Source organism: Mesocricetus auratus, unplaced genomic scaffold (genome assembly GCF_017639785.1).
Source record: "Mesocricetus auratus isolate SY011 unplaced genomic scaffold, BCM_Maur_2.0 Super-Scaffold_100007, whole genome shotgun sequence".
In the NCBI taxonomy this organism is placed as follows: domain Eukaryota; kingdom Metazoa; phylum Chordata; class Mammalia; order Rodentia; family Cricetidae; genus Mesocricetus; species Mesocricetus auratus.
In genome coordinates this window covers 54191013-54214592 of record NW_024429191.1, presented here as the reverse complement: position 1 = coordinate 54214592, position 23580 = coordinate 54191013, and the positions used below count along the sequence as shown (strand labels likewise).

General features: G+C 43.4%; 1 protein-coding gene across 2 annotated transcripts; it reads right to left on the bottom strand.

Moving 5' to 3' along the window:
- Nucleotides 1–325: 325 nt before the first annotated feature.
- Nucleotides 326–23184, bottom strand: Crk (CRK proto-oncogene, adaptor protein). Of its 2 annotated transcripts, none has more exons than XM_005067392.4 (3): nt 22800–23184; nt 9865–10400; nt 326–2084 (listed from the first exon to the last, which is right to left on the bottom strand). In XM_005067392.4, the coding sequence occupies exons 1-3, from the start codon at nt 23038–23040 to the stop codon at nt 1947–1949; spliced, it is 915 nt and encodes a 304-aa protein (XP_005067449.1). In that variant the 5' UTR covers nt 23041–23184; the 3' UTR covers nt 326–1946. The 2 variants fall into 2 exon arrangements, with proteins under 2 accessions (XP_005067449.1, XP_005067450.1); XM_005067393.4 differs by having other exon boundaries at nt 1865–2084; nt 10035–10400.
- Nucleotides 23185–23580: the final 396 nt, after the last annotated feature.

The window sequence follows — 23580 nt, the reverse complement described above, 5'->3', positions numbered from 1 at the left end:
TTTTAGATGCCATAGTTTCAGGGACAGATTTTTTTTTTAAATTTATTTATTTGGTTTTGGAGACAAGGTCTTACTTTGGAACTCTGGCTGTCCTGGAAGTAGCTCTGTAGACTAGGCTGGCCTCAAATACAAGAGACCCACCTGCCTCTGCCTCCCATGTGCTGGGACTAAAGGTGTGTGCTACCACACCTGGCATAGGAAAACAAGATTTAATGTGCATTTGGATTTACAGTATCTATACTAACTGAAAACAACCTAGTAGTCAGATGAAACATGTCACACACTGCAATCTGTCCACTCAACATCACTGAGCACCTACTATGTGTTTAGCACTGGTCAACATCTCCAAAGTTAAGCATTAACATCTTTATCAAGCATTTACCTTAGAGTGAGGTACAAATGTATTAAATTAGCATCAACTCATTAGTTTGCCTGTGGTAATGTATACAATCCTATGCCAACTGGTGTCCTGGGACTGTAACAAGTTTCTGCACTCTGCTTATTCTTTCATACAAAATTTCCACACACATGTGCTAAGCAATGTGTTAGCCACTGCAATACCTTGATTTGATATATGTTCAAAGAATGCAAATTCATCAAATTAATCTATACAGTACAACTAAGAAGGTACATTATTTTTCTAAAACAAGGTTCAAAGCAAAGTATAAGGTGTTTCTATTGGTTATACCACACCAGAGACCAGCAAGTGCCTTTTATCACCCAAAAGTCTCATATTATAGTCTAAAAAAACCGTAAATCATTTGTAGTCTCACAGGCCTATTCTTTGGAGCATCTGACCCCACATAAACCAATCTACACTTAAAAGGGTTTATAAACTAAATCTGGACAAAGGAAAACCCAAATGAAGTAATGTACTTATAAAGTAATATACTTCAAGAACTATTTTGGCCATGTAAAGTGATATATAAGTAACTCAGGACTGGCACAGTTTTTCAAAGAACTAATCCTACCCCAAATGCATAGAATTCTTTTATAAAACTTGCACATGATGCAGAGGGCAGAGTTTGGCCCAATAACTTCTACAGGATACAGTAAGTGATTGGTCCTTCCACTCCAAGTAGAATTCCACTAGGATACTAGCAATCAGGAGAAATGGCCCGGCCGGATCTGTCCCACTAGCAAGGAGTCTCTTAGCTGTGGTAGCAGTGTGAACCTATGATGCCCCCTTGGGGGAAGGCAGAGAGCTGGGAGTGTATCCACTGAGTGAATCCAATACTGGCTTAAAGCTATGCACTGAATAAAGTGCTCTGCACATCCTGCTTCTCATCTGGAATGAAGATAGTCACTATCCTAAGAATCAGGTCACTTTATAGGTACAGGGGAAGAGAGTAACAAGGAAAGAACCCAAGAAAAGTATGAAGCATTGACTGGAAAGGAAGACAAATGCCTCTAGTAGTGTTCTCGGAATCCTCAGGGTTTGAAATGTCAGAATGAGTCATACAACGGTCATGGTCCATTAATGCAAATGCAATCCCACTGGGTAATATTCACACAGTGCATGATTACGTCATGGGAGTGGGAGGAACAGTCTGTTGCCATTTGATAGTATGGTGTCAGAATGAAAACAGAACCACTGAAGAAATCAGGGTAAGCAGTGTGTAACATTCTTTTCCTGACCGTCAGTTTTCCACAGGTTGATCTATCCTGCCCAAGAGAAAGGAGGCAAGGTATTTACCTCCTCTCATACAGGCATGGCCACTACCACCTAAAACTGCCAATTCAGAAGTTAACCACACAAGCCCTCCAGTTTCGTACCCTGAATATGGTAAATACGAGTAAGAATGGAGTGATTCAGTCTTAAAAAAGATCACAGGTAACAGAACGCTTATATAAACTAGACTGCTTTGACACCTGTAAGAAAATTGTATAGATGGCAACTGGGGGAAACAGATTGTTCCATCTGTCAGCAAACTGTTGAGCTATACTCAGCTGAAGTCCTCATCAGGATTCTGTTGATCCAGCAGACGGACATGTGTGAATGGGAAGTGACCTCGTTTGCCATTACACTCCCCTTCCCACTGACCACTCACATTAATCTTCGTAACCTTTACCAGCTCACCGACCTGCAGGACGAGAATAAGGAGAACACTTTATTTCCAGTTAAGAAGGTAAGCTGAAAATCTCCATTCTCTGTTAGGCATACCCTGCCCATGTGATTGCCCTAGGGCTTATGTTATAGAAATAAATGGCTACTCACTACCTCCCCAGCCCCATCCACCAGACTGGTTACTTGTGGTTAATGCAAGCAAAAGGAAGGAGTGTTGTTAGCAGTGGAAAAAGACAGAGAATACAGGAAGCAAAAATGACCCTAAAAAATGATACTTCCTGTGAACCTCAGCATATCTAGATGAGCTATTATCCCTTTTCTCTGGTCTACTATTCTCAGCAACACCCCCACCACTCCCCACAAGGTCTGACTTAGGGGATAATGCTAGCTCTTCCTGGCATATGTGGTAGCATGGCCCAACCCCTATCCTAGGACAATATTGTGGCTGCCACTGCTTGCACAGCAAAGGCAACCATAGCAAGCACATTGCATTTGGATTCAGAAAATGAAATATTCCTATTGTTTTTCAGACAAGACCAAATCTTTACCTAGAGAAGGTATAGGCCAAAATGCCACCTCTCATATCTAACTGACTTGCCACTCCTTAAAATGGCATGTGTTTATTACCCAATTGGGGACAAAGGAAACAAAACCCATATTACCAGCCAACTATAACTCCTTCCATTTATACAATGTCCTTTATAAAATCAAATATAAAGTTTTAACAAAATATACTTCTGCCTTGCCATGAAGTTAAGACAAGGTCAGTTTTATAAACTAAAACATTAAACAAACAGCATGGCGGTGCATGTTGTAATCCTAGCTCTTGGGACACAGAAGTAGGAAGATGACAAGTTTAAAGTTATCCCCAGCTACATGGGAAATGTGAGGCATGTGTGCCAGACCACATGAGTCCTGTCTCAAAAGAGAAAATGCAGCAACAACAACAACAACAACAAAATAAAACACAACAAAAAGACCCTGAACATTCAGATAATGACTACTTTTTGGTCACTTGGGTTTTATATTGTTCATGTATGTAAATGTCTTTTGGGTGTATAGATGTTAATTTCTAATTCTCAGACTAACCCTTCATAATAAAGAACATTTTAATTTTATAGACAAAGTGGAGGATTAGGGCAATCATTGATATTCACACAGCTAATGATTTGAGTTCTGTGATGACAGCGCTATTTTATTTTTGTCTGTTTATTTGAGATAGTAGTCCTGGCTGACTTGAACTTATTAAACAAAGCTGGCCTCCAACTCTTAGAAATCCTCCTGTCTCTGTTCCTCCCAAGTGCTGGGGAAGTGCCACAAAGCCAGGAGACCAGTATCTGCCCCAGAAATGCTACAAGTGTCTCTCTCCCTCTCTCTGAGACAGGGTTTCTCTGTATAACAGCCCTGACTGTCCCAGAACTCACTTTGTAAACCAGGCAGGCCTCAAACTCACTGAGATCCGCCTGCCTCTACCTCCTAGAGTGCTGGAATTAAAGATGTATGTCACCACTGCCAGCCATTTCAAATAGTTTTTTTAAATTTATTTTTATTTCATGTGCAGTGGTGTTTTGCATGAATGTATGTCTGTGTGAGGGACAAGAGTTACAGACAGTTGTGAGCAGTCATATGGGTGCTGGGAATTGAACCCAGGCCCTCTAGAAGAGAAACCAGTGCTCTTAGCTGCTGAGTCATCTCTCTGCCCATTATTTCAAGTTTTAAGTGAATATTAATAGAAAACCAAAAAAGTTGGGGTACAAGGTACAACACATTTTTTTGTTTGTTTGTTTTTGTTTTTCGACACAGGGTTTCTCTGTGGCTTTGGAGGCTGTCCTGGAATGGAACTAGCTCTTGTAGACCAGGCTGGTCTTGAACTCACAGAGATCCGCCTGCCTCTGCCTCATGAGTGCTGGGATTAAAGGCCTGTGCCACCAACGCCCGGTGATACAACACATATTAATCTTAGAATGCTGGAGGCTGAACCAGGAAGACACAAAGCTAACCTGGGTTACAGTGAATCTCTATTTTCAATACTAACCACAAAGACAAAACAAGAAATAAAGAAAAAAAGACCTTAACATGTCTTATCAAGACTCTCAAGAACTCTTAAGTTGAAGATACCTTTAATTTCTGATCCTCTTGCATCTACCTAAGACCAGGATAACAAGTGTGTACAACCACAAGTTCTGATGACTGTTTTTATTCCTGAGACAGGATTTAGCTGGCCTGGTACTACTAGCTATGCATTATTCTAAACTGGGCTTGAACTCAGTAACCCTTCTTAGCTTCACAAGCACTGACTTTTGGGGTCAGCTCAGCTTCTTTTTCTTTTTCCCTTTACTCTTGGGGAGAGGGTAAAGGAAGAGGCTCCACTATTATCTCTCCATGTCGTCCTCATCCTCCTGACCAATCCTGTAACATCCTCAAGAGCAAGCCTAAGGATGAAGCAGCGGGTCATCTATGAAGGGGACTAAATACGGCTATTGGTTCCCAGGAAACTTAATGAACTGGTTTGTTTCGTGGCTCTATAAAGTCAAAAGTCAGCTGTGATCCTAGTGAAGACATAAGCAAACCTAGAATGGTCCAGGAACAAAAGAATGCCCAGCTAGCCTCACCAGGAAGTTTTAGCAATATGAAAAAGAAACTGGAGCCCAAATGGCATTAAATTCTCAAATACACTAAATAGTAGTCTATCGGGGAACTATGTGAGCTTCTTTGTGGGTACACTCCAGGTGACTGCTTTTCTAGGTTTTGTCCCTATTTCCTGAAAGGAGAGACCACCAGTTTTCCTCTGATCCAGACCTGCACGATTCCAGTGAGCACTAACCAGGATGTGTACGACAGCACAGGGACAGAAAGTCAGGGAGAAAGAAACAAGTGAAGAGAATCAGTGGCCTCCTGTGTGCCTGGGAGCCCAGAGTTCACAACAGGTCTTTTCCTGTTATTTTTCATGATGCATACTTTCAAGTTAGTTCTTTGCATTTGCTCTCTGTCTCTGTCTCTGTGTGTGTGTGTGTGTGTGTGTGTGTGTGTGTGTGTGTGTGTGTGTGTATTTATACCACAGCACACACATGGAGGTCAGAGACAACTTGTAGAGTCATCTCTCTTTTCGTAGCATGAGCTTTCAGAATGGAACTCAGATCTCAGGCTTTGATGGCAAGCGTCCTTACCTGCAGAATCATTTCACCAGCCCCACAATATATATATTTTGAGACAGTATTTCTCAGTGAACCCAAGCTCACAAATATGGCATAGCCTAGCTGTCCAGTAACTCCAGGGATCCCGTGTCTGCCTCATCTAGGTGTTGGAATTAAAGATCCATGATGGTGCTCCTCACTCTCTACGTAGGTTCCAGGGATCCAAACTCAAGTCCTATGTGGTAAATGAAGTAAGGCATCTCCCCAGCCCATCCAAACAGTTTTAACAAAGGAAAAAAAATATTTTAAGATTTGTCTGGGGAGAAAGTTAAGGAAATTATAGCAATCTAAGTCAGGAGTCAACCAATTACTGCTTCTAAATCCAGCTTGCTGTTTTGTAGATAGTTATTTGTCATTGTGTGTGTCTTTGTGACAGCTTCAGAGATTAGAGGACAGCTCTGTGGAGTAGGTTCTCTCTGTATCCTTCTGCAGGGGTTTGACCTCTACATGGTCCCTATTCATAAGCACTCCACTCTGCTACTGTAGTCAGAAGGTAGTTATCAACAACCTGGAGCCTGGTGTGTCCAATAAAGCTACTAGTGAGCTAACAAGTCCAGAAGAGAACTTGTTTCAAACCTTAATTAAGACTTGAGTTCAGTTCCCCTAAGTCAAGTAAACATGGAAGGAGAGGTTAAGTGGTGTACATCTTTAATCTCAGTACTCAGGAGATGGCTATATCTGAGTTTGAGGCAAGCCTGGTCTTCATAGTGAGTTCCATGCCAAGGCTACATAGATGATGTCTAAATAAATAATCAAAAGGGGCTAAGAACCGGCATAGTGTCTCACACCTGTAATCCCAGCCCTTGGAAGACTGAGGCAGAATGAATACCTTGAGTTTGAGATGAGCTTGGGCTATAAGTGTGAGTTCCTGCCCCAAAAAGAAAAGGCTATGGATACAGTTCATCAATAGATAACTTTCCTAGCATGCAAAGCCTTGATTTTGTCTCTAGTACCATGGAAAACAAAGCTGGGAGCTGGGCACAGTGGCATACACCTTTAATCCCAGAATTTGGGAGGCAGAGATAGACAGATCTCTAAGAGTGTAAAACCAATTGGTCTACATAGTAAATTCCAGGCTAGGGCTATACAGTGAGACCCTGTCTCAAAAAACAAACAAATCCCTGCCCTCACAAGGAAAAGCTAAACAAAAGCAATTTCCTAGTCAGGAGGTGTATCAAAGTGGAATCAGGTACAGGGTCTGATTTTATAGCCCAGGCTGGCCTTAAACTTGAAATCCTCTTACCTTCACCTCCATCATGCTGAGATTTACCATCACATTTGAGTTAACCTGTTTTCCTGTAAGTTTTTCTTTATAGCAAAGGAGGGTTAAGGCTCCTTCCCATTAAAGAATTCTCATGTACCAATTGATTTTGTTTTTGAGACAAAAACTTTGTAGTTCTGTCCTCGAACTCACTATAGACCAGACTGGCCTTGAACTCACAGAGATCCAAGTTCTGGGACTAAAGGCATGTGCGAACATGTGCAGCCTAAGCTATTTTTTCAAGCAAGCAGCAAAGGTGTTTTTTTTGTTGTTGTTGGTTTTTTTTTTTTTTGGTTTTTTGAGACAGGGTTTCTCTGTGGCTTTGGAGGCTGTCCTGGAACTTGCTCTGTAGACCAGGCTGGTCTCGAACTCACAGAGATCCTCCTGCCTCTGCCTCCCGAGTGCAAAGGTGTTTTAAAACCATCTTAAGGTATGTTTTATTTTGAAAGAGGCCCTTTTTTTAGTAATTAACATATGTAACTCAACACAAACTAAAAAACATGATCATACCAATTTCAACTCAAATCTTTATCAACTCAAATCTTTATCCCCCAAGATTTGTATAATATTTCAAAGCAGAGGAAGAAGTTCAACCATTTTTAAGCATTGAAGCCACTAACAGAAACATCCTTAAAAATAATCTTTCATTGGGCTGGAGAGATGGTTCAGCAGCTATGGGCATGTGCTGTTCTTACAGAGGGTCCAGACTCAGTTCTCAGCACCCACATGATAGCTCACAACTATCCATAAGTCCAGTTCTGGCCTCACATACATGCAGGCAAAATACACAGGCAAAATAAAATAAATAAATCTTAAAACGGAAGTGATTTTGATACAATAACTATCCTTTTCTGGGTATGCAGTGACCTGTTCCATGAATGCTGTTTTCATACTTCAGTCCATGGATAAGATCTGCAATCAATGTTAAGAACTCACAAACCATGTTAGATGTGAGCTTAAAAACCTGCTTTATCTTCCAAGCAGTGGAGCCTAGACAACACACATTCCATTTCTCAAAGCCAAGACACAATACTTTAAAGTTAGGATATAATCTCAAAAAAATACAAATTTCCAAAAGGGGTGTGATGGCTCATGCCTATAATCCTAACAATTGGGAGCTTCTGCAGAACTGTCATACATTAGAGGCCAGAGTGGGCTACATAGTGAGCTCCAGGCCAGACTGGGCTAGAATGAATCCTCATCTCAACAAAACAAAACACTAAAAAACTGGGCATGGTGGCACATGACTTTACTACCAGCATCCTTTCTATAAGATCAAGACCAGCCTAGTGAGCTAGTGAGCTCAGGACAGACAGAGCCACATAGTGAGACCCTGCCTCTAAAATAAATAAATAAATAAATGTACGTAATACCATTTTCAGTCAAACCTGGCAAACTCCATTAACTTAATTTACACACCCACTAGATCAGAAATGAAAATTTTGGGGCTGGTAAGATGACTCAGTGGTTAAGAGCACCATCTACTCTCTCAAAGGACCAGAGTTCCAGTGCCAGCACTCACAAGGCAGTCTTAACCTCCAGTTCTAGGACATCCAATGTACTCTTCTAGCCACTGTGGGCATGTGGTATATAGACAGACAGATGCAGACAAAACACCCATACAAATAAAATAAAAATAATTTTGTTTTATTTTGCTATTTTGAGACAGGGGTTCTGTCTGTGTAGCCCTGGCTTTCTTAGAACTTGTTTTGTAGACCAGGCTGGTCTCCAACTCATAGAGATCCTCCTGCTTCTGCCTCCCAAGTGCTAAGATTAAAAGCATGAGTCGCTACGCCTGGCAAATAAAAATAAATGAAAAAAATTCAAATGCATTAACATCAGACTCTGGTTAAAATAAATTTTTGCTCATTCAATGGATTTTCACTTAAAGACAGCTCCTATCCCTAACTATAGGAACACAACCCAAAGGAAACAGAAGAGCCGAATCACAAGAGTACTTTACCCCCTCCCTGCTACTGTGTTCACATAACCTCAGGCCATGCTTATGGGAGCTGGCTACCTATTTATACTCAAGTCAATCTGAAAGATGGGACAGCAGGCTACCTCTGTATTGAAACGGGTAAGAAGAAAACTTGAGTGCTGAAGAGGAACAAAGGAATAAATGCAGTGAATGGCAGGTCATAAGAAAGGCTTCGATGAATGACTAGAGGTAAAAAAAACCCCTACAAAGTCAGGCGATGGTGGCAGAGGCAGGTAGATATCTTTGAGTTTGAGGCCAGCCTGGTCTTGGTCTACAAAGCTACACAAAGAAACCCTGTCTCTAAAAACAAAACAAACAAACAAAAAATAACCCTTACAAAGAACTGGCTTTGGGGCTAGAAAGATGACTTAGTGGTTAGGAGCACTGGCTGCTCTTCCAGAGGACCCAGGTTCAATTCTCAGCACCCACATGGCAGCTTACAACTGTCTGTAACTCCAGTTCTAGTGGATCTGATACCTTCACACCAATGCACAAATAAATTAAAAAAAAAAAAAAAACTGGCTTCTCCTGTCCAACAACACACTAAGCAACACAGACAAGTAAATCTGTTTTCTGTAACTCACACTCTTAGTTATGGCTCAATTCACATCTGCACACCACTGTTGTTTCCTCTCCCTCTTGTGTGTGTGTGTGTGTGTGTGTGTCTGTTTGTGTATGAGAGAGACAGACAGACAGACACTAGGGACAAAACCCAGGGCCTGGACAAGGCTAGCATTCAGCCTTTCCTGATTCATGTCAAACATAATTAATAAGGCTATCCACTAAAATAAAAGGAGTTTTTGACTTGGTGTGGTGTCACACATTTTTAATCCCAGTACTCAGGAAGCAGAAGCAGGTAATTCTTTGTGTGTTACAAACCAGCCTGATTTACAAAGTGAATTCCAGCCAGGGCTACATAGACACCTGGTCTCCAAAACAGAAGAAAAAAAATTATGGAAAAATCCCACTTAAGTATATTGCTACATACCACTTATTACATTCTAATCTCTGTGAACCCATCTTGTTTTAGACAATGACAAACAGAAAGCAACAAAGTTAGGATATAGATGAGAAAAGTTACTTCATGTTAATTCCTATGAATTCAGGTGGTTATTAGTGAAAACAGGTTTAGTAGATCAATCAGAACATTCAGTTACACAGTTTTAAATTTACTCATTGCAAAATAGGTTTTCTCTAAAAGAGAGAAACCCACATAAAATGCCAAGATCAATATTTAATGGTTTGACATCTACAACATCACAAAGCTGGTGCTGCATCAGCATTCCTACAAAGCTGTAAGAGGTATGAAAGGGAGACCCTGTAGCAGATCTCGTCTTTCTACATTTTGCACATTATGTACCTCCAAAGCCAAGGCTGTCTTGTCGTAGGCATTAGGGACTCGCTTCTGGATAACCCTGGCATAAATGGGCCCATTCTGGAGGTTAGGGAGCGGAGTGTTGACGCTGGGTTGGGCATAGGGCCCAGGCTCCGGCCCACCCAGTGGCTGTGGGTGGGAACCCTCCTGGTTACCTCCAATCAGAGCCGACACTGAGGCGGAGGCAGGTCTATACTTCTCCACGTAAGGGACTGGAATCATCCCCCTCTTTCCTTCGATGTCCTCTGCATTCCACCACTGCTCTTCAGGCTTATCCCGGATTCTCAGGATGTCTCCTTTCTTAAAGGGAAGATCTTCTTCATCATTCCCATTAAAGTCAAAAAGAGCTCGCACATACTCTGCCTCCTCCTGCCTGAGAATCACTCCACTACCCTGCCTGGATCTGGAAACTGGTTCTATCAATGTTGTAGTGTCCAAATAGTGTATTTTGTAGAATTCCAGTAAAGCAGGCAATGAATCAAATTCTTGATCTCCTATTCGGAGCCGGGAGGGACTCACTCCTGGAAAAGACAGAGCAGAGTGTCATTTGAAGGTATACTATACTGCCCATGAAACAGATTTATGTGTTTTTCATACGTATGTGGTCAATATTTGGTCAGCAAAGAAAGGATCCTAACAAAAGAAAAACTAAAACCAAACTCTTTTCTTCACAGATCAAATGGGCATCACCCTTTAAAATTGAGTGTCCTCTTCCAGAGGACCTAGGTTCCACTCTCAGCACCAACTCTAACTCCAGTCCAAGGATCTAATGCCCATTTTCTTGACTCCTTGAACACTCAGCACCCATACGATGCACCATCCATGCAGACAAAACACCTATACATTTAGAAAATAAATTAGCATCCTCTGGAAAGAAAGACGCCATCACTATGGGGAGGGGAAGAAAAAAGGCAGCCCTGACAGACCAGGCCCCTTGGTTTGCAGACAGTACAGCTCACACACCTTTTGATCAATCTCACACAGGGTTCTGCTGCTACCCCATAAATAACCAAATGTACTCTACAGCCTCAGGAAGTACAGCAAGCTCTCCTTTTTTGGGGCTGGGGAAACTTGAGACAGTGTTTCTCTGTGAAACAGCTCTGGTTGTTCTGGAACCCACTTTGTAGACCAGGCTCACAAAGATCAGAGATCCACCTGTCTCTGTCTTTCAACTGCTGGGATTAAAGGCATGTGGCCTGGCCTCAAGCTCTCCTTTTTAATAGGTCTGTGCAACTGTTTGAACAAGAGATGAGAGAAACTTGGCAGCTACTGTAAGCTATACATTACCATCATTACAATGTACAATTCCAAAGATGCATCAGATTCCCTGGAATGTGAATTACACGTGGCTTTATGTGATCCCACGTGGGTGTAAAGAACTGAACCCAAGTCCTCTGCAAGAGCAGCAAATGCTCCTATTCAGAGTTATCTCCTGAGGCCAAAGATAATTATATGCATGTTTGTCTGTGTGGAGGTGTGTGCACATGCAGGGAGTACAAGCGAGGGATTTGGATACCCTGCAGCTGGAGTTACAGGCAATTGTTAACTGCCTGGTATGAATGCTGGAAGCTGAACTAGGGTCCTCTTTAAGAGAAGTATGTGCTCTCAATCTCTAGCCCAAGACTATCCTAAAAAAAATATTTATGTGTATGTTCTATTTGTGTACAAAGGTCAGAAGAGGTATTAGATACCCTGGAACTAGAGTTAGAGGTGATTGTGAGTCATCATGTATGTAGTGCTGAGAACCAAACCCTAGTCCTTTGCAAGAGCACTAAGTGCTCTTAACCCCTGAGCTATCTCTCTCTCCCTCTCCTAAGCTAATTGGTTAAAGATCAATTCTTTGGCCAGACAGTGGTGGCACATGCCTTTATTTAATTCCAGCACTTGGGAGGCAGAGGCAAACGGATCTCTATGAGTACAATGTCATCCTGGTCTACAGAGTGAGCTCTAGTACAGCTAGGTACTAGAAAAACCATCTCACAACCCCACCCCCAAACCTATTCTTTGGAGGCAGGAAAATCAGGAGTTCCAAAGCCATCCTAAGATGTATGAGCTTAAGGGCAGTCTAGTACATGAGATCCTATTTCAAAAACATGAGAACTGGGACTAAGGAGATGGCTTTGTTGGGAGAGTACATGTCTAGAATGCATGAAGCCCTGATTTTGATACCCAGTACCACATAAACTGGATACAGTGTCCATAGTTCTTTTTTTTTTTTTTTTTGGTTTTTCAAGACAGGGTTTCTCTGTATTGTTTTGGAGGTTGTCCTGGAACTCGCTCTGTAGACCAGGCTGACCTCGAACTCACAGTGATCTGCCTGCCTCTGCCTCCCGAGTGCTGGGATTAAAGGCATGTGCCACCACCGCCCGGCTAGTGTCCATAGTTCTAATACTCCAAAAAGTATAGGCTGAAAGATCAGACATTCAATGTCAACCTCAGCTTTATAGGATGGGAGAGCATAGCCTGGGATACAGCCCTCCATCATTATGTACTTAATCAAGGATCCAAGAGAAAGGACCTAGTAGGGACACTTAAAATTCACTATACCATAGTCAGATGGTGGTGGTATAAATCTTTAATTCCAGCATTGAGAGACAGAGGCAGACAAATATCTGAGTTCTAAGGCCAGCCTGATCTACAAAACAAGTTCCTGAACAGCCAGGGCTACATAGAGAAACCCTGTTTCCAAAAAACCAAAAACACACACACACAAAAATTCTCAACGCCAATTCATGTGCCATAAACACAGAGCATATTTCTACTGAGTCTACCATTCAAGAATAGTGAATGAAGATGCATCAGCCCACATGAAACAGAGCCTGGGGATGCAGTTTAGAGGGTATCCATAGTCCATCTACGTAAACATTCCAGGAAAACTGCAACATAAACTCAACTGTTCTAAGGATAGGCTTACAGAGATCATTTTTAGAAGCTTTTTAAAAAATTCTTATTTTAAAAAATTGATGCTGGGTGGTAGTGGCACACATCTTTAATCCCAGCATTCAAGAACCAAATGTAGGTGGATCTCTGTGAGTTTGAGGCCAGCATGGTCTGCTGAGTAAGTTCCAGGACAGTCAGGGCATCACAGAGAAACCCTGCCCCGAAAATCAAAATGAATGACTGAATAAACAGGAGCCAGCAATATGACACAGCATATAAAGACTCTTGCTACCAAGCCTAACAATCTGAGTTAATCTATACCAGTTGCTCTCTGGATGCTACACATGCACAGTAACACGTGTACCCGCCCACATACACATATAAGCAAAGAAAAAGTATTTTTAAAATGTGAAAGGGGGCTGGAGAGATAGCTCAGCAGTTAAAAACACTGGCTGTTACAAAGGACCTGGTTTCAATCCCCAGCATCAACTTGGTGGATCACAACCATTTGTAACTCTAGTCCCAGGGGGTATGACACCCTCTTCAGGCCTCTGAGGGCTCCAAGCACTGGTGATACACAAACTTAATGCAGTCAACACCCACATGCAAATAATAAAACTTTTGAAAAAACAAATTTAGACAGGTTCTCACTATGGTCTGGATTCTATCACTATACAGCTCAAACTGGCTTCAAATCCCTGGCAACATACCTGCCCAGGCTCCAGAGCTGAAGGATTACAAACCTGAGCCACCACTGCTGGCTGGGTTTTTTTGTTTTTTGTTTTGGCTTTTTGAGACAGGGTTTCTCTGTGGCTTTGGAGGCTGTCCTGGAACTAGCTCTTGTAGACCAGGCTGGTCTGAACTCGGAGAATCGCCGGCCTCTGCCTCCCTAGTGCTGGGATTAAAGGCGTGAGCCACCAATGCAAAAAAAAAAAAAAAAGCATTGTGTATGTGCATGATGTATGCATGTAATTAGGAGACAACTTTGCAGAGTTGTTCAGTTCTTGCCTTCCAGCTTTGTGGGCTCCAAGGGTCAAACTCAGGTTTCTAGACTTGTGGGACACATACTTAGCCCACTGGGCTATCCCACCACCCAATGGCTATTTTCTGAAAAAGGGTTTGTGATAAAGTCCAGAGTAGGTTTCAGTCTATGATATTCCTGTCTTGGCCTCCGAATAGTGGGTTTTTTTGTTTTGTTTTGTTTTTTCCCGAGACAGGGTTTCTCTGTATTTTGGAGGCTGTCCTGGAACTCACTCTGTAGACCAGGCTGGTCTCGAACTCACAGAGATCCGCCTGCCTCTGCCTCCCGAGTGCTGGGATTAAAGGTATGAGCCACCAACGCCCGGCTCCAAACTGCTGGATTTTAAGCATGCACCACAGTATTTGGCGTGAGACTAGTTTGGTTATAACTGTACAGCAATGCTACCTTACAGTTTCTCTTCACAAAAAACTGTTCCTTTCTAGTCTGTCCTCACCAATTTAATTCAAGATGATTTTTCCAGGTGAAGACAGCAACTGTCAAAGTGTGAGCAGGGAAATATGCTGACACAGCAAAGCATGCTGCTAAGAAAAAGGTCCTAGATCACAGAAGGCAGAAAACTCACTTGCTAATGTTTAGCCAATCACAGACCAAGGCACACCTGCAAAATGGCTTTTACTTGTTGCCCCACTGAAGTCATGGTTGACAATAAGGAGCATTCAGAAAGTGTCACTTATTCTTTAAAGAGATCTTGGTGGTGCTGGGGAGCATATACTCCTTTGTGTTTGAGTCACCATGTAGTCCAGGCTGGCCTTAAACTCACATGGAATCTTCTGCCTCCTTTTCTTGAGTGCTGACATTAGAAGCATGAGCTACCATGTCTGACTGTACATATATTTTTAAAATACTGTTTTCAGCCAGGTGGTGGTGGCACACACCTTTAATCCCAGCACTCGGGAGGCAGAGGCAGGCAGATCTCTGAGTTCAAAACAGACCAGCCTGGTCTACAAGAGCTACTTCCAGGACAGCCTCCAAAGCCACAGAGAAACCCTGTCTCGGAAAAAAAAAAAAAAACAACTATGTTTTCATACAGGGTCTTCACTATGTAGCCCTGGCTGGCCAGAAACTCAGTTTGTAGACCAGGTTGTCCTCAAAATAACAGGGATTCGGTTGTTTCTGCCACCCAAGTACTGGCATTGTAGGCACATGCCAAACCTAACCTAGTTATTTGTTTTATTTTTACAGTATAGAGAAGTCGGTCTTCTCTTTCCACTTCACTGAGTCAAGGTCTCTCTTATTTTTCCTGTGCCTTGTGCTATCTGGCTCCTGAAATCTCAGGGGCTTCTTCTATCTCTGCCTTCCATGTCACTTAAGAGCACTAAGACTACAGGTGTGAGCTACTGTATCCAGCTTTGTCACATGGGTTTCTGGTCACTGGTCTTCCCTGGCAAGTGCTGTTACCCAGTGAGCCATCTCACACATATTCTACTTTTTTTTTTTTTCGAGACAGGGTTTCTCTGTAGCTTTGGAGCCTGTCCTGGAACTGGAGCTGTAGAACTACCTATATATAGATGCTTCCCCAAGGCCAGAAGAGGTCAGATCACCTGGAGTTACAGGTGGTTGTAAACCCTCTGATGTGGCTGCTAAGAACACAACTCTGGTCCTCTGGAAGAACAGGAACTAGTCTTAACTGTTGAGTCATGTCTCTGGCCCCTGTGTGGCTTAATCAACATTCTCTGAAATTAGGGAAAGGGGTAAAATGAAAATCTACTTCCAGCTTTAAGCAGCTTACAAAAAGACAAAGGTACAATCAGTGTGATAAGCAAGAAACAAAGTGGGGTGTCTTAGAAAGACATCTTTCCACACGGCTTTATTGCAATGGGCAATGTGTTCCTATAAAAACCAGCGGCAGTAGCAACAGAACAAAAGTAGTAACAATAAACTGCCCTAAGACATAGTGAAATACAAGGAAAGGGCAGTTCTGTAAGGCAGGAACATTTCCAAAACACGTCTGTTAAGAAGGAAGGCAACCACTCCCCAGCACCCACTGCTATGCCCCCCCCATTACAGTACTAAGGGCAAATGGAATGTGCTTGTGTGAGGCTAGGGGCTGCTAGAGGTACCAAGAATACCACTAAGGTGAGTGCAATGAAAACATCAAAAGGCGTTAACACACTTCAGAAGCTCCTCCAGAACTGCAGTGAGATGGGGGCTGGAACGATGATGCAGCAGTTAAGCATGCATGCTGCTCTTGCAGAGGGTCAGGCTCTTAGAGACTGCAACTGTAGCTTCGGGATATCCAACACCCTCTTCTGGTCTCCAAGAGCAGTAGGCACAAAACTGGTACATATACATACATACCGGCAAACACACAAACCACTAAAAAAAAAGTCATGATAAGTTTAACTCTTTTCTTGTTCTAATGCTGCTAATGCTACATGGCACAAACTGGACTGACTGGCCTTTTTCTTTGAACTTGGCCAAGCCAACTAACAAAATACAAGCAAGGCAGCAAACAAAGTCTTTGACATACTTTACCTGCACACTTTCCATGGTGCTAGCACTGCAATAATGAAGGACTGCCTGGTTTGACTACTTGGGCAGTATGATATATGGGGCAGGCAAACTTCATTGATTTAAACTCCAGAAGGGAAGAAAAAGGAAAGAATGCACACAAGTCACAGATAAGCCCAGACCTCACCACAGCTATGCATTTGAGTTCCTTTTCCCTCCTTCTAACCACAAACAGCCAAAGGCAGGAAACAGAAGGGAGGGAAAGGAAGGAGATATAGTCAGTCAGTCTAGAGGACAAAACCAACTACAGAGCTCACAGCTGCCTGAGACTTGGAAAACCTCACTCACTCTATAAACCTGGGTGAGATTCTGAATTTGCAGTTTGGCTATTGAGATTGAACCTAGGTCCTCACACATGCTAGGCAAGCTTCATTTTGAGAAAGGTTTTTACTAAATTGGCCAGATTAGCCTTGAACTTATTCTGTAGCCTCGACAAGTCCTCAACTTGTGATCCTCTTGCCTCAGCCTATCAAGGAGCTTGAATTATATATAGGCTTACATCACTAGGCCCAGCTTGAGTGTGCAGCTATAAATTAACATATCAAAAAAATAAGTATTAGCCGGGCGTTGGTGGCGCACACCTTTAATCCCAGCACTTTAATCCCAGCAGAGGCAGGCGGATCTCTGTGAGTTCGAGGCTAGCCTGGTCTACAGAGTGAGTTCCAGGACAGCCTCCAAAGCCACAGAGAAACCCTGTCTCGAAAAACCAAAAAAAATAAAAAATAAAAAATAAAAAATAAGTATTAGCCAGGTGTGGTAGTAAGCACCTATAATCACAGAACTTATGAGGCAGAAACAGAAAGACTGTCCTAATATCCCAGGCATCCTGGTGTATGAATTGAGTCCCAGGCCAACCAGATATAATAAAATAAATAAACAAATAAGCTAACAGTTGAAATTTTTTTGGTAGGTGCTTCTCTGCTATCTGCAAAGCCAATTACTTTTAACCTTTTCAGGCCTCAGGCCACATTAGTTTTTACAATGTCATTTCCTATAGAATTCATCACACCTCAGGGCTCTGTGCTAAAACTGGCCAGGTTACTTCTGGCAACCAAAAGCTGCTCCAGAGTACACCTTTCCAAAATCTCATAGCACTTCCTCTTTCCTTCATTATCAATCCTTTCTTCCTCCTCCTCTGCCTATAGCACTTACAGAAGTTGCTTAAATAAATAATACCCACTACTGGTCCAATACATAGGATTAAAGGCTGTTGTCTTCTACCTAACAAGGAAATCTAAAGACTAAGGAAGCCTGTGGCATGATAACGTGTATCTATAACCCCAGTATCTGGGAGGTGGAAACAGGAGTATCAGGAGTTCAATATCATTTTTGGCTACATAGTGGAGGTTCTGGGTCAGTCTGGGCTATATGAGATCATTTCAAAAAACATACAAATATTAACAAACAAGTGAATAGACTACACAAACAAAAAACTACTAAAAAACAGTACTTTGTAGATTCATGTTTGATGGAATCAAATTCTTTCTCATTTACTGGCTGTTACAATTACTATCCAATTTCTTCTCTGTGCCTCAGTTTCTCTGTTAAACAGGGTCAAACACCTATTTAACAGTTTCTAAAGCAGCTGGTGTCAGGCACAGAGGGAGAGAGACAAAATGGAGAGACCAGTCTAATCTAAAGTGAAACCCTTCTCCAAAAAGCTAACACAATAACTCTGCCTTTATAAAAAGGAGGAGGAGGAGGAGAAAGAGGAGGAGAAGGAAAAAGCCTGGCGGTGGTGGCGCACACCTTTGACCCCAGCGATCAGGAGGCAGAAGCAAGCAGATCTCTGTGATCAAGGTCAGCATGGTCTACAGAGCTAGTTCCAGGACTGGTAGGGCTCTCCTGGCAACCTGAGTTTGATCCCTGGAGCCCATATAGCCACGGAAGGAGAGAATCAACTCCTGCTAATCCCCACACATATACCTCAGCATATACACCCCACACACATCATGCACACACACAAAAACAGTAAAATTTTACAAAAAATAAATTATACTAAAAGGCTGAGGGGTCAGCAAGATAGCTCAGTAGGTAAAAGTATTTGCCACCAAGCCTGACAACCTTAACTTGACCCCCAAACACACATGGTAGAACAGACTCCCACAAATTATTCTGATCCCTCTATGTGCCCCTTACCACTCATACGCACATACACCCAAAAGAAAAAAAATGTATAAAAAGTATACCATGGATTCTCAACGATATGAAAATTCAGCTTCATCCTTTCCTCAGGACGGCATAAGCCATCACACCCTTCACATCGTCATATTCTTAAGATTAATATTTATAGCCAGGCAGTGGTGGTGGTGGTGCCTTTAATCCCAGCACTTGGGACACAGAGGCAGGCGGATTTCAGTGAGTTTAAGGCCAGCCTGGTCTACAGAGGGAGTTCCAGGACAGGGACAGCCAGGACTGTTACACAGAGAAACTCTGTCTCGAAAAAAAAAAAAAAAAACAAAAAGACAAGATTAATATTTATAACCTGGGTATTTACTTAATAATAAGTCTGCCACATTCAAGTATTTTATATATTTGAATCAATTTACTCATTGCAATAGCCTACCCTATGAGATATTGCTATTTTCTGACTTTCAAAGATGAAGAAACTGAAGCAATGAAAAATTAAAAAAAAAACCACCCAAAGCAAGAAGTTGGGGGGGGGGCATGCCTGGAGAGATGACTCAGTGGTTAAGAGCACTGGCTGCTCTTGCAGAGGACTGGGGTTCAATTCCCAGAACCCATGTGGCAGCTCACAATCGTCTGTAACTCCAGTTCCAGAGAATCCAACACCCTCACAGACATACATGCAGGCAAAACACCAATGAACATGAAATAAAAATAAATTTAAACAAATAAAAGAAGTGGCAGATAAATAAATTCAAACCCAGCCTCAGCTTATCACTAGAAGAATGTTTATGTCCAGTGTGGTGGCCCACACCTTTAATCCCAGGCAGAGGCTAGTGGCCCTCTGTTGAGTTTTGAGGCCAAACTGATCTATATAACGAGACTCTGTTTTTTTTTTTTCTTTGGTTTTTCGAGACAGGGTTTCTCTGTGGCTTTGGAGGTTGTCCTGGAACTCGCTCTGTAGACCAGGCTGGCCTCGAACTCACAGAGATCCGCCTGCCTCTGCCTCCCGAGTGCTGGGATTAAAGGCGTGCGCCACCCATGCCCAGCACGAGACTCTGTTTTTAAATTGCACACTTTATTCAAGTTTGGCTTTTGACCTCCAATTCACTAGATAGGCAGGGATGATTTGCACTGTGAGCTTTCTGCCTCCATCGCCCAAGTGCTCAGATTACAGGCCTGTGTCACTAAGTTTGATCTGTGTGATGCAAGATATTGAAATCGGGGCCTTCAACTGAGGTACACCCCCAGCTTTTCATTCAGTTTAGGACTCTTATCAGTCTATACTGTTTCAAGCAGAAAAACTAGTGGATCAATTGTTTCAAGTCTTCCCAACAAGCTCTCACCTTGAAGCTTAACCTTACAGAACATGACCAGTAAACTTAAACAAACTTTCCCCTATGGCTCTGGGGCAGAGTCAAGATGTTCCCAGGATATAGGAGATCATCTGTGGGAGCTAAAGATCTACGGTAAAAGTTCAAGTAGGGTTGTTAAGCTGGATCCAATGGCTCATGCCTATAAACCCAACAACAGTGAGGTAGAAACAGGAAGAGCTTCCTAAGTTAGAAGTTAGCATTGTCTACATGGTAAGTTCCATGTCAGATCAAACAAACAAACCAACCAACCAACAGTTATTGGGATAAGGCACCAGTCCCTGGCCCATCTTACCCACATGCCTCTTACAGTGTATGTGTGCACAAGTGCATGATGTATGCATTGATGAGGGCTTATGGAGGTCAGAGGACAACCATCACAAGTTGGTTCTCTTATTCTACCCTGGGACCCAAGGATCAAACTCAGATCCTCAGGCTTGCAAGATGAGTGCTTTTACCTAGTGAGCCATCCTTCTAGCTCTGATTTTATTTAAAATTTTGAGCTGGGTGCACTAGTGAACACCTTTAATCCCAGAACTCGGGGAGGTAGAGGCAGGAGGACTTTTCAAAGTCAGTCTGGTTTATATACGGTTGCAGGCCAGATGGGGCTGCACAGTGAGACTCTGTCTCAAAACAAAAGAAACAAAGAATGGAGTTTCCTATGTGCACTTCAGGGATCTCAAAGCAAATAAACAAAGAATAACAAGGGGCCAGGTCAGTTCTCAGGTCACACTGTCTAGCTGAAATTCTGGTTTAGTTACATACTAAATGTGTGACCTTACAAGTTATTGGATTTCTAGTTCTTTGTCCAAAAAAATGGAAATTGCAATATTTCCTCACTATATTGTTACTGACAGTAACTTATGTAAGGCACACAAAGTCCTCAGCAAAGCATCTGGCATACAATAAGCAGTCAATAAGTGTCAGCTATTCATATTATATATGCCTGTCTAAAACTCAAGTTATTCCTGTGTGGCTTCAAAAAAAAAAAAAAAAGAGCTTAATGGGGGAAAAAACCAAAGATTAAATAACCCTCATAAAGTAAAAGACAGCAAGTGAACTGACTGCCCTAAAGAGAAAATGGGGTACATGACAGAACAAACTGCCACAATGCCAATCAACTTTCCACACCTCACCACAAACTGGCAATCTTCTCTCCTAGGCCAACCATCTATTTTGAAAAGGTGGAGTTGTTGAGATATAAAACCACAATGCCCAGGTATAGAGAAATATCAAACTAACAAGCCTGCCTGCTGCTATTCCCAAGCTTTATAACAAAACACACACAGAGGGAGGGGAGGACTGAAATTTCCTACCCCACTATTGGAAATAAAACCTGGGCTATCCTATTGCTAGGCAAATAAACTACCACTGACTATATTCCCAGTCCCACCCCTATCCTATCTTTTCATTTTAAGGCAGAGTCTTACTAAGTTCTCCAGGATAGCCTGGAACTTGTAAAATCATCTTGTTTCGGCCTCCTAGGTGCTGGGATTACAAGAATGAACTATGAAATGTGGTTGGGAACTGAACTTCAACGATAACATGCCATCCTAGTACTGCACTTAACATAAAATAGATATCTTGCAGATGGCACAAAAACAGAACTTATCTTGTTTAGGGAAAATATGCTACATTAATATTCCTATTTTATTTTACATATTAAGCCTAAATGTGTAAACTAAAAAGACATCAGTATTCAATTTTTCCCTTAACTTGTGTGCTAACAAAAAGAACTATCTATATCGAACCTCATTTCTGGCCAAAGTGAGTAAACCTAAGTTAGTCCTATCCTAAAAAGGGCAGGTCTGCTAAGGTTAGCCAAGGAGTCTTCATTCACGAAACTGGCTCAGATCTAGGAGGAAAGAGCTTTCACTTCAAACATCCAGAAAGCAAGAAGCCTGATGCACTACAAATACACACTGACAAAGGTAATCTCAGAATCACTCTGCATCTCAGAAACCTCAAGTACTAAGTGGGTGTATTTCCTTAACATTGCCAGACAACTCCAACAAAACCGGCAAGGCCGTTACAACTCATCCATCCTTGACAAGACCCCGTGGGATAACTAAAATTCTTGGCGTTATCTTTCCAGGCAGGTCTGTTCTTGTATCCTGGAAGACTTTGACCACAACATCAACTTACTGAGCCATAAAAAGACCCAGAAGTACATGACTGACACTGTTTAAACCCAAGGAGAAAGACGCCACATTCATTTCAAAAATTGCTCTCACTGGCTTATTTTCTGAAGGAAAAAAAAAACTTTCCCCTACTAATCACTTTGAAACTAGAAACTCTCCTTGCAGCAGGCAGTCTTTTGAACACTTCAAACCTCGTGGACAGTTTGCCAGCTAGGCTTCAATTACGCTGGACTGGTCATAGAAGGCTTGTTTCTATTACCAAGTCACTTAGTTCACTACCTTCGTATTCCACAAGGGAAGAGCACGGTAAAAAGATTTTGGAAAAATGCCCAAGAAAGGAAAAAACCGACCGGCTTCCTGAGGGTGTCTCCATCCCTCCCAGCCAGCCAGTACATGGTGACTTCCTACAGAAGGCCACCAGGGGAGTATGGCCAAAACCGGCTCTAACACTGCAGGAAACGTTTCAAGCCTAAAAGCCACTTGTAGGATTAGCAGATCATTCTGGGCACCTCGGTCAGATGGTGTCCCCGCAACATCCCCACTAACTCTTTGTCCCCAAATTGCTTGGCCCTGCCCTGCCCTTGAGCCTGACCCTGGCGCCCAGCCCCACCCCGGGGCCGCAGCAGTTCCCCTTCCCCGGCTCCCAAGGCACACCCAGAGGCCTCGGTGAGCTGCTCCTCCTCCCCCACAATCCCGCTTGTCGGTGGGAACCGGCTTGGGCTGAAGGCAGCTCCCCCGCCAGGGTCACTCCTGCCCTGTCTGCCCACGTCCCTCCTCCTGAAGCGGACCAGAGTTCCCCGGCCCTCACCCCCGCCCGGGGCCTCCCGCCCGTCGTCTGTCCCTCACCCGGCGGAGGCTGAGCGGGCGACGGGGGCACTGGAGGGCGCGGGCCGCTGCTGTTGATGATGTAGTGGGAGACACGCGAGTTTTCCGAGACGCTGAGCACATAGTCCCCGGGGCTGGTGCTCGAGTCCCGCACCAGGAACACCCCGTGCCGCTGGCCCTGCAATAGCGCCACCGCCTCCTGCCGGCTCAAGCGGCCCCAGTACCAGCTACTCCGCTCCTCCGAGTCGAAGTTGCCCGCCATGGCCGCCTCCGCGCCTTCACGCTGGGCCGCCGCCGCCACGCGCGCCCCTCCAGCCCTGGCGCCCGCCGCCCAGCGGACCGGCTCCGGTGTCAGCCTCCCAGCAGCGCCCGAAATGGCGGCGGCGGCCGCGGGCCTTCCCCACCGGAAATGACGCGCTCTCTACCCGAGGGAGGCTGCCGGGAAGGGGACCGCCGCCCGCCATTGGGAGAAGGGAAACAGAGTCCTTGGGGCCCTCAGTGCGCATGCGGCTTCTTCATGGGCGTCGCCTCCAGGTCCAAACTCTGACTGCCGAGGATGGGGAGGCGGAGTCTAGGACTAAGGGGCGGAGCCTTCGTCTGCAAGTTGAGTGATGTGTCTGACAGATTGGTGGTGGAAGTCTTTCGCCCAGGACCTAAGGGACTGGAGTAGTAAAGATAGTGTGGTCCCAGGATGTTAGCCTCCCCCAAAGCTCCCTGACAAGCTGGTATTTTTCTGCTGTTTTCTTCAGTTTTCCCAGAGGCCAGTAGAAGTTCTTGTTACTCAGTAACAATCATAGACATT